The sequence below is a fragment of the Triturus cristatus genome, chromosome 10 (assembly GCF_964204655.1).
Source record: "Triturus cristatus chromosome 10, aTriCri1.1, whole genome shotgun sequence".
Classification (NCBI taxonomy): domain Eukaryota; kingdom Metazoa; phylum Chordata; class Amphibia; order Caudata; family Salamandridae; genus Triturus; species Triturus cristatus.
In genome coordinates this window covers 1,035,628,594-1,035,640,787 of record NC_140593.1, presented here as the reverse complement: position 1 = coordinate 1,035,640,787, position 12,194 = coordinate 1,035,628,594, and the positions used below count along the sequence as shown (strand labels likewise).

The 12,194-nt window shown below is 42.3% G+C and overlaps 1 protein-coding gene across 5 annotated transcripts in view; it reads right to left on the bottom strand.

The window, feature by feature from the left end:
- Positions 1 to 8,076: 8,076 nt before the first annotated feature.
- Positions 8,077 to 12,194, bottom strand: part of LYRM1 (LYR motif containing 1) — an 88,224-nt gene continuing 84,106 nt past the window's right edge. For all 5 annotated transcript variants that reach the window (XM_085629108.1, XM_085629104.1, XM_085629107.1 and 2 more), the window contains one exon: positions 8,077 to 8,410. In XM_085629108.1, the coding sequence (XP_085485234.1) occupies positions 8,294 to 8,410 (117 nt within the window). In that variant the 3' untranslated portion in view covers positions 8,077 to 8,293. The remainder of the gene's footprint in view (positions 8,411 to 12,194) is intronic.

The following is a 12,194-nucleotide window of genomic DNA, read 5'->3' as shown; positions in this document are numbered from 1 at the left end:
GATTTTAGTTTTATTTGAGTTGTCTCTGCTCTTGGGTTTAGACAGTTTAAATAAGTGTTTTCAGTAACAATTACTTTCTTGTTTCCCTATCCCTCTAATGGTTTCCAAAACAGTTTCTAATTTTTAATCGATGTGTGAAACATCCCACGTAATACGCAACATAACAGACTTGCTGAGTTTTTGTCAACCAGTGCACTCCTAAAATAAAATTATTTTGATGAAAAGTCCGTAACTTTCTGCTGGCGCTTAACCAATGCAAACAGCCAATTTCTTAAAAGAATGTTGTGAACAAGCAATGGGCCAATCCTGAAGTATGAAACTGGCAGTTCAACCAATCACAAAGTAAGCAGTTCGATTTCTCGCATCACACTGCCCACATTGGCTGTATTAGCCTTTAGCATTACCAGACGCCATTTGTTGAATTGACTAAAACTGAGTCAAACTCAGACAGGCGACTGTGACGCAGAAACGCGGCTACATCGACCTATAAACCGCCTTCGCTGGAAGTGAACAGAGGTCAAGAGTGAAAGAATGGTTATTGAGCCATTACACACAATGGCCAAGCAACATCGTAAAAACAACAAAAAGAGAAAGTAAAGTGCAGGGAAATAAAACGTACGTTAGAGGTTACCCAGAGTTTTTAGGGAGGTCACTGGGGTGGGATTTGGAGACAGCACCGATTGTACATAGCTTGGATCCTTCTCTAAAACATTATACTCCTCCTATACAGACTACCCTTCAACCGCACCCTGCCAACAACCACTGATGCTAGCTGTGGCCTGTAGGACAAAACTAGCAGGCTCCAACCTGCATCCAAGAGCAACACAAGGCCACACTGCAGTGTGCAGCCAAATTACAAGCAACACAACATAAAAAAAAGATAAAGGAAAAACTGGAAAATTCAGTGTATGTGATTCAAATAAAGAGGGTGTGTGCCACAGTGAAATTCCTGCCATAAATTCACTTAGAATTTATTTTTTAGGTTGGATTCAATGACTATGTATGCTAGTGCCTACCTCAGCACCTCTGAACAGATCCAACCCAAGGCTGAATAGTCCACGAAAAATGATTTAGAAATAATGTAACAAACTGTAAATACCATTTAACAATCACAGATATCGGGACATATTGATTCAGTGGCACAAATTAAGTCACTTCCGGAAAACATCCTGGGTATAATGCGGAAAGAGGTGCTGGCTGGGCGCGAGTCAAGAGACTACAGTCGCCACTTTTCCCGCGGGCACCTGTCATCAAAGCATGTGGCTGATTACCTGGGACAGGCTGGGTGACCACAGACCTTCAAATCTGGAGAATACCTTTCCAGCTCTTCCGCAGACTGGTAACACAGGTCCTGATTCTGAAGAAAAAAATCAAGATACTCTGTTCCCCTTTATATGGATACTTGTGTGAATTGTTCTCCAAACAGCAACTCTGAATATTTATTTATTTAGGGCCCCATGCATCAACCGAAAAACCGGTCACAAACGGGCAGATTCGCAGAATTTGACCCTTTGCAGCCGGTATTTTTGCATTTGGGATGCATCATCTGAAATGCAAAAATCGCAATTTAAGTAATCACAAAAATAGCAATTACTTAATTGCTATTGCATTTGGGGAATCCCTTAATGCAATGCATGATGAAATCGCAAATAGCGTTTTTCGCAAATAGGGGTCGCAAATTACCATCAATTTGAACTTGATGGTAACTTGCAAAAACTTTGAAAAATGCACTAAAATGCATTTTTACAAAGTTCCTGGTTACACGTGTGCGCACAACATGTGTTCACATTACAATTTCAGGGGTGCAACAGGGTGTCCTTTTGGCACCCTTGAAATTGCATGCTCAGTTTGCGAGTACGTCTTGGGATGTAGTTTTACATATAAAAATGGTAAAAATGGCACTAGTCCACATCGAATAACAATTACACTAACTAGTGTCTGTAATCAACAGGGGAGAGGAGTTGGCCTAACGGCTAGGGCGGTCGACCTCGAGTCTGGAGAACTGGGTTCGAGTCTTGGCAATGACGCTGAACATCCTGTGATTCTGGGCGATACATAAAACTGCAATAAAACTAAAAAAAACATATTAGTGACACAAATGGCTGAAGTGGGCTGACCTGCTACCCCATGCTAGATAAGGAGGTCAGTAAACAAATCCAAATGTACAATAGCCTGGCTTTGTCACATTATAACGGATATTATAAAAACCTCATGTCAACAGCTGATGGTTTGAGCATCAAAAAGTAAAGGCGAGTAAGTTATAGTTATGAGAGCAGCAGTAACTGCAGTTCACGCTTTGTGTGGGGAAGGAATGCTTTTGATCCCACATTTGTCAGCTAACTACGAAACACAACCATGCCTGAGATTTGTCAAAGATCTACATTGACGTTGGGGTTTTAAAAAAAAAGGCTCATATACCAAGAAATATCTCCTTTTCCTGATAATGTTCTGACAGCACAACTCCTCCGTGTCACATAATTTATGGATAACTGCAGTACAAGGAGTTCTGCCAACTAGCTCAATGCTAAAGTGTTTATTAAAGTATGACTCACTTAGGACACGAGTTTATCCAATACAAGATTTATTAAGTAGGAGATAAACAGATGCAGTTATAACACAACATTGTTGGCTTGGTAGGACGGGATTGTTGCAGCTAATTTTCTTTTTTTATTGTATAAATATATTATAAGTCACAGCAAGAGCAATAATGTGTCCAGCCAGGACAATGAGCAGCATGCAAATGTATTATTGGTAGTTTGAGCTGAACTCATTTTATTACTTCCCAATTAATCATATTTGTGTTTATAAGTCTGTTTGTCCCTGAAAATATCTTCCTGCAAAGACACGTCGGCCCTCCTTCCAAGTTTGGTAGAGAATTCAGATCCTTGCTCAAACTAGAGAATGCACAAGGCACGAAATGTGAAGCCATGCACTTTTCCCTTCACAGATTTTGTCGAGTCTAATCTGGCAAAATGTATCAGAACGCCTGGGATAAATGTCAAGCATGCTCACTTTGATATTTAAAAATTGCACTTGTATCATAGGGTGTACTTTCTTTATAGCTAGTAATCCATTTGTCCACAGTATGTTTGATCACACAGCATTCTTAAGACCAGGCAGAAACAGTAGCAGAACACCTCCTTTCAGCACAGTGCTGCGGATACCATTAACATGAAGCTACAACGGTGCAGGGGGCTGGATGACGAAGCAGTCTGCAGTGTGTTCTTCGCTCCCTATTTTTTGGTTGACTAATGTTACTCCCTAGTGCTTGTTTTAGGGAATAGTGATCTAATTCTAGAGGCTGAAACAGACGTGCACCACTTATCCGGAGACACACTTATGCTACCCTCTTTGAGGCACAACATAGGAATCCATGTCGACAAGGGACGGCTGTAAGAAATAAAACACACAACAAAATGGCCAGATCCTGACTGCAAAGAGCAAAATGCCTGATGGGTTTGCCATTCTTAGACAAAGGCAAGCATAGACAGGAAGGGTTAGATCTATCTTGAGTGGAAAATTCTGCGAATTTGGTATCAGTCACTAAGGGAGAGAAAATTCATGCAGGGTCTTTGATCAGTGTCTGCAATTTCTCAGTGGAGCACAACCGTTAAGAACTATTCACAGATTACACAAGCATCGGCTAATTAAATAACTCTGGCTTGCATTTTGAGCCCCAACTTAAGTGTAAAAAGGCCTGTTAGAATTAACAAATAAAAAGAAATGCTTTTTGTGCATAATGAATCTGAGATAAAGAATTTACTGTTTTGTGATTAAGTGTACTTTTGAAATGTAAATAGTTCCTCATGTATTCCTATGCAAACAGGCCGTAGGAGATAGAATGATACACCAAACATCCAACAGTATGAAGTGAGAGAGCTGATCCTCTGGCAGAACGAAAGCCCACTCTATTTATAGTTTAACAAACAGGTAACAATAGATATGCAGACAGCTGCGCTGACAAACCAGACCTAAAAATGATCCCTCAAAAGTCAAGACTAAAGGCAATACCACCCAAAGGCCTTAAACAGGACAGATTGCATCACTACTTGTCATAAACGGATTCTGTTTTCATTAAACACAACTGGCCATAGATCACCCAAAGAAGCAAACATAAAATTCAATAAAAAATACAGATTGTGTTTTTCTGGTAACTGGACACTCCTATTTGCCCCACTTCAATCAGCCCCAATCTAAACAAGCATTGGCATAGCCAATAGGTCTCGCTTTTGGGACCTTAAAAGTATTTAGTTATGCAGCACAATATCCTTGGTGCAACAACATCAACTGTTGCATGGCTAAACACATATAAGGTCCCAAGAGCGAGACCTATTGGCTATGCCAATGCTTGTTTTTCAGTGGCAGATAAGACAAAGGCCAGTGATAATTGGGTAAGGTGCCAGCATCGACGTCATCGTTCAGCTGAAAGTTCTCAGAAAGGCCAGAAAACATTAGCATTTCGAAGACACGCGCGCACCAGCACCAGTAAGTATACCAAAATACGGTCAACGTCAAAAGCGCTGGCGTCGGGAGAGAGAGCCTTAGAAAGAATATTTGCCGTATTTAAATTGTCCAGAGGAAGAATTTAAGAGGCCAGTGAATTCCCCAATCCCCACCCCCCGCATTTCATGTTTCAGCGACGCGCACAAGGCAATTACCTTTCAGTGTTTTGTAGTGAACTAATTTAAATAAAGCATAAACATGTCCCGTGTACTTCTGTCCCACGTAAAAGGAGTCAGTCCTAATTACCCAATTTGAGCCAACTCGTGCCATACCTTGAAGATGCCCCTGCACGTGCCCCTCCAAACGACACCCTCATGGCGGAGTACTGAAAGGCGCTGCAGTACCTACAATTAGCAAATTGTGCGCCACGCAAATTACAACTAAAATCAGCAACTTCAGGTAAAGCTTGACTCAGAGTAATAAAGTCTACGGGTAATCGAAACACTTTAATAAATAACAATGCTTGTTTCGCATGGTCAAGCTTGGAACGGTAGCCAGGTCAGGTGCAAATACGCTTTATTCCTATAAAAGTCTATACCACTAGGTAATAAAGTAAAGTTCCGTTGATCACATGGAAATCTATCCAGCTTATATTAAAAGCTCAATTTGTACTGGTAAAAAAAAAAAGACAGTTAAATAGAGGCAGTTGAACAGAAAAAGAATTCCTAAGCGGAAGCAGACAAGTCCTAGGGCTGATCTCCAGAGCCCACAAAGTACATACACAATTACGTATATACTAAAGTATATACAAGAGGTCTCGAGTGCTCGGCCTAAAAATATAGTGTTGTTTCTATGTGTGAGTGAAAGTGTGTCTGTGAGTGATTGAGAGAGAATGAGATTGAGTGAAAGTGTGTGTTTTAATATAGTGTGTTTGACAGAATCAACGAGAGTGAAAGAGAATGAGAATCAATAAGTGAGTGTGTGAGCGTGTATGAATAAGTGAAAGCGAGACAAGGGAGTGAGTAAAGCAGCGAGTAAGTTAGAAAGAGTGAATTAGGGGAAAATTATGAGAATCAGTGAGTGTGAGCCAGTGGTGCTCAATAAAAATAATTACAGAGCAACCCAGTATGCCTGGGAACCTGGGTATTAATACATCGAGCAACAATGGTGCCTTTGGGAGAAGCTTTTTGTACCTAAGTTTCTATGGCAAAAACCACTGATACACTTTAATACATTAGAGTAGGTTATTAATTACCGTCTGTTTATCTTTAAGATGCAAAAGTGGTATAATACGTGCTCCAAAAATCGGTGCAGTGAGAGTGATAAGTGATGCCCTCTTGGGGCAAACAACAATTGGATCTGCATGAATCTTTAACACGTGAGCAGTAAATGTTCAATTGACTTGGTGTGTACGCATGCGTCCTGGGGCAAGAGCCTACAGATGCCAAGAATCAGTGGAGCCGCCCCGTGTTGTAGATTCATGGAGACCCAGTAGTTGTTTACCCCCAGAAGGCTTCCTTCCTGTGTATGGTTACTGTTGAAGAGGTGGTTGCTCCCCCTTTGTCTGATGAAGGCCCCGTATTTGAGTAGCTGGACAGGTCAATACATCGACGATTGATTCTGTTGAATATAAATGTATTGTAGTTTCATAAAACTGGATTCAGATCTTGTGTCCTTTGTGTTGAATCACTACGCTGCTTTGTCAACAATGCTATTGGGATGTTCTTCTTAGGAGACACCAGTACACCTTTGCACTTTTGTCACGTATCACTCGCACTGCACTGGATTTTTGGGGGACCTTTTACATCTTTTTTTACATATTAGAGTTAATCATGCAGTAATTAGAACCCTGTTCTAATGGATTGAAGTGCATCAGTGGTTTTGTTATAGAAGCTTAGATGGAGAACTCACCTCCCAAGGGAACCATTGTTGCTCGCTATTAATGGTGCAGCAGGTGCAGTAGCACCAGGGCTACTGAAGCCTATTTATCACAGCACAGCACCTGTACCCCAGAAGGACAAATCAGATACCCTGTACACCAGTAGTAGTTGTAAGTGAGGGTCAGTAATTGTGAAAGAGTGTGTGTGTGTAAGTGCCTTTGAGTGTGAGAGGGAGAGTGAAAATCAGTGACTTTGAGTGCATGGGTAGATTTGTGTGTAACAGTGAGGGAGAGTGAGTATAAATCAGAATGTGTAAGTGAGAGAGTGTGAGAATGAGTATGAGTGAGTGTTAGGTAACAGTGTTCCTTGTAGGCTGCGCACGTGAGAGCACACACCCTAACTTCCAGAGCGCACAATCTCTATTGTGAAGCGTGCACATCTAGCACATCACGCAAGAGACCGTTTGCAGCTGCTGGTGTTTTTGTAACGTGAACAGCATGGTCACTTGCGTGTTGGAAAAGCACCCCATAGTGAACAGCCATGGCAGCGATCTTGTGTGGGAGAGCAGACTACCGTGGAAGAGGAGAGCGGCAGTTTAGCACTCCTCTTCCATGGTAGTGTGTGGGCCTGCAGAGGGGCCAAAGTTGCGAAGCAAGTGACTCAAACACACATACCACTTGCGGCATTCGTTTTGGATATAGTCAGCAGCGGATACATACCAACAGCATACGGCAGTGCACTAATTGGCATTTTTCGGTGTCTGCAGTGCCTAATTGGAGCCAGTGGGGGCCTGAAATAGTCCTAATTGTCTCACTTGTAGGTGTGCGACAGTTAGTAGTTGTGTTGTTACTATCATTGGCAGAATCACTGGGGCAATGTGTGCTGGAAGCTGCAATGGCTTTCTGACGTGAGCCCTGGCACTTGTGTTTTTTACAAATGAAGAACTGGGTGTCGGAGGGCATGATGCGCGTCCTTGCCTCAGTATGTGCTCAAAATACAAGCACTCATTTGTTTGATCCAGAATACGTGTTTCATCTTGTGGCCTAAAGCTACCAATAATGTATTTAAAGGTCGTGTGCTGAGCATTGTTGTTGTTTACGAGAGCGGGCAGTTGACTCTCCACTGGGGGGTGATAATTAAAGAGATGAAGTCCAGCTTGCTCACTTTCCCCGGCCAGCCCGGCTGTTCTGGTCATTTTAGCTCTTGCAGGAGCCGAGCGCTGAAATGTTTGACAGTAAATTATGCAACAAGCATCGCATCAAATATGATTAAGTCTCTTCAAATTCAAACGAGCATTGAAAGCGTGCGTCATCGCGATCGCTCTGAAAGCGAAAGTGATCGCGATAACGCACAAGTTTTCAAAGTGCCGCTGAAGGCTAGCGGTTCGCGCGTGCACGGTCGCGTGAACCCAAGCGCTAGGCCAGCCAGCAGCACTTTGAAAACTCACATACAAAATGTCTCTCCGAGCCAGCGTATGCGCTGGGCTCAGCGAGACCTAAAAACCAAAACAATCAGCCCCACTCCAATCCAAAACAATCCGCCCCACCCAGCCCACCCCACAATTTAACTGGAGGCTTAATGTGGCCTCTTTGAATCGCAGGAGACACCAATTGGATCTCACTGCAGGCTTTGAGAATCTCAGCCGTGAACTGAAAAGGTGCAGGGTCATTCGCACCACTATCAAATGCAAGAATAGGGGAAAACACCAGGAGAATACTCAGAGTTAGAAAAGGCAGCCAAGAGAGACTTCCACTCGTTTATGTGCTGTTTAATCGAAGATAATCAAAGGGGGTTTCCCTCGTCGAGCAGGGAGGAAGGACCCAGAAGCAACCAATGAAACGTCCGTGCGTAATTCTTTCGGCGTGACCCCACATGCATTAGGGAAGTGGCGCCATGTTAATACAGGCTTTCCCATTTTCTTTTTATGTACCGTCCATAGTCACGTGCGGCGGAATAATACCACAAATTCCCTATACAACGTCGTCGTGGGACTTTAGATAGAGTGGCTTGGCTTGCTTCCTAAGCTTTTCTTGCGTTTTAAGTACTTGGCCGTGTTTCTGGGCCAGGCCCATAGGCGGGAGATGAATCTAAAGTGAAGAAAAACAAATGTTAGTTCTTAGTTCCTTTCCTTTGTACGCCGGTACTGTAATGTACATTATATATAGGTTTATTCTCTTAAATATTTTATTTAAATACAAAACTGTTTACCACAATTACAAACACTTTCATTGAACACAACTTTGCAACTGGATTTAGGAACAGAAGTTATGAAACATCTGATGGAATTTTTGTATTTCTGAAACAGAGAAACTGCAAAGTGTAAACAGAGACATGGATATATAGCGATGCAGCAGTGCATAGTAACAGAAAGATAAGATTAGATTCTGGTGGAATGAGGTAAATCTAGATCATACAGCGGTAAACAAAAGGGCCCACAAATGGAGTTACCAAAATGGCCTCATAAGTGCTGTAAACGGTCGGCTGCATATTTGACATATCCCATGTGTTTCAAGTGATGCGGTAAACATGCGTCACAAAAGCGTCAAAACGTCGTGTGTAATGTGGCATGACCACACTACAGCCAGGCAGAAAAGAAGATGTCGGTGCTGTGTGTGCGCTCCACAGTACAGAAAAACTCAGGAGCAACAACCTCAAGAGTGATACTGATTCCTCATTTAAAATGATGTCCATGTATTATCTGCATTCCAAGTGCGGTAACATAGATAGTGAAATGCGATATTACCCTGGATTTCATAGGCTGGATTCAATGAGGATCAGCATTGGTTGGGTAGTGGGAGCAATGTGTAAGGAATACTACACGTTAGTATTCATTGCAGCCTACCCATGGGGCACATGGCTTGAGAGGAAGCTCTCACAGCAGTCATGAAAAGATGGGGAAGAATCTCAAATGCATTACAGCAGGGTGGAGAATATTAGAGCCCATGATGCCAGAACTGAGGATAAAATAGCCCTCTTTATTATGTACCATCCAGCCTGCCCACCCATTAAAGCAATCACCCAGGGCTGCGCTGCAGAGACCACATAACAAACGCTGCCTCAGACAGTCATCACTGTTCACTGGGGTTAGCAGAGTTGGACTGGCCTATAAGGCAATCATGCAGTGTCCAAAGGGCTGGTCTTAAAGGTCAGTGTGTGATTGACAGTTTTCTGGCAGTTTGTGGGCCTATTGTATGGCCTTGTAGGGCGTTTTTGTCTGTTGATTTTCCTGATATTCCCACAAACATTGCCTACAGCAAGTACAAACCCATGCAGTCTCCCATACCTTGCAAAACACCTATGCAGCGTGTCTTTATAAGTTAAAAACGGTCCCAATTTGCAAATGTGGACCACTTTTTTTAGCTATCCAATTCATGAATGATGCCAGGCCTAATTCCTATCCCTGTCCGACCCTGGGGGTAAGTGCTCAGCTATGAGTCGATCTGTAGACAATGTATGCATTGCACAGCACAGGATGGTTACATTGCTGTTCATATGAATTTCTTGTGAACCCCAGGCCATATAGCCGACGCACACATCTTACAACAAGTTGCACTTACACAAAGCAATGTCTGATCAAATAAAACCAAAAGACTTGTAGGAATTGTTAAACAGTGAACGAAAGAGAAGGGATGGGATTAATGCTTGGAGTTTTGTTTAAGGAGTAGGTCCCTGACCTGTCCATCATCTGCTCCATATCGAGGACTGATTTGTCACTCTATACAAAGCTGAGAGAGTGAGATTAGAAAGGGTACTGGATTAAAAAAGGAAATTATCCTGTAAGCATCTGTTCGTAGTGTGTAGGGCTGTTGATTCATAAACTCTGCATACTCCTGCCATCTTGTGTAGGGCTTGGACGTCTGCAATTTGTTTTTCTTTCAAGACTTTCTAGTCCTGAGCCCTTTCTTTTACTGACATTGTGCTTGGGCTCTGACTCCATGTTAGATTATTTTTCGCCCAGCCGGTGAGAGTGGTTTGAAGTGTGTAGTAAGTAAGTCTATTAGCCGAGATGTAGTTTCAGTTGATTTATTAAGTCTTAGTTATAAGTTCTAAAGTTCATATGAAGCAGCCCCACCAGTAGCAGCCTGCCTGCTGCTCAGCCCATACTCAAACTGTCACAGCTCACCCCACAGGCACCAAACATTCCATTCATCATCACCACTCCAACATTCCACACAGCACATTCACACTGGCTGAGCAGCTAGGGAGAAAGTAATGGGATAATTACATAAACAGGATGTACAGTGAAAACCACATTAAGCATTAGAGAAAAACATAAAGAAGATGCAAAGGAAAGCTATATAAGAGAAGTAGATGCAATGGATAAAAGATGAAGAAAAATGCATATAAAAATATACAAGCAGAAAAATATACAAGCACTGAGAAGATGCCTAGATAAATTCACACATTCGCCCCCTCAATAATTTCAAAAATATAGCATAACATATGGCAGAAGAAACAACATGTAGCGGAACGTCACAATCGCACCTATGACTACCACCAACCACACCCACTGGCCAGACAGGCATGAGAGGAGGCATAACACAGCACGACATGAACTAGCCGTAGGCACGACTCACACACATGTAAAAACAAAGAAGAAATGGGTGCAGAACACCCAAATAAATGTCCCCTAAAACAAGAGCGAGTGAGGTAACCAGAAGCAACTGGAAACACTGACACCCAACCAACAACCTATGAGTAAGGAAGCTTAGGGAAAAAACGTGAAAATTGGTGACTCCTACCCACACAGCCGCTCCTAAACTAAGTGTAGTGAACAACACGTGAAGCACAGGGTGACTTTCACACCGTCAACCAAAACATGTAGCACAGGGTGACTTACACACCGCCAACCAAAACAAAGTAGCACAGGGTGGCTTACACACCGTCAATCAAAACGTGTAGCACAGGGTGACTTACACACCATCAACCACAACGTGTAGGACAGGGTGACTTACACATCATAAAAATGTAAACTGTAGAAATGGGACTTGCTCCCACTCTGACATCCCTCGTGTAAAGGCATGTTACGAAACATTGAAATGAGCGACTATCCCCCACTAAGCCATCCCTCATGTAAGGGCATACAGGTTAAACTAAAGAAATTGTCGATACCCGCCCATAGAGAAATCTCATGTGTAAGGGAGTAGTAAAGTTGAATGTAGTAATTCCAAAACTTAAGACAAAAAGGCTGAAAACAGTGACACTCACATGAATATCAATACCAACCAATCTTTCCACACACATAGTGAATAAACAACACTACACAATATTCTACTTTGAAACCAAAGCTCTTGATCGCACCAAAATAATGCACAAGAACAGAATCCCACACGCACAAGAAATAAGCACTCAAACACTTAGTCTGATAAGTATTTGTATTTTGTATTTGTAAAGCGCAACACTCATCCCAAGGGACATCACGGCGCTGTGAAACACAATTGAGTGTAAACATGGAGAAGTTTAAATTGCAATTTAGTAGCTGGGAAATAAATGTGTTTTTAATTTTTTCCTAAACATTAAATATTCTTCAGTCAGACGTAAATCTAGAGGAAGTTTATTCCAATTGACCGCTGCTAATTTAGAGAATGAACGATCGCCCATCCTGACTTTGGTCATACGCTTGACTGATGCCAATGCCTGATGGCGGGATCTAAGATTACACAGAGGTACGTGAAATTTTAGTCTCCCGTGTAGGATTTGAGGACCAGTTCTATAAAGCGTTCTATGTGCGAAACACATCAGCTTAAAATTAGCTCTTTGACGTACAGGTAGCCAATGTAATTCTTTCATGCAAAAGGTGGCAGAACTATACCTAGTCTTGTTGCAAATGAGTTTAGCAGCTGCATTTTGGACTACTTGTAATCTGGTGAA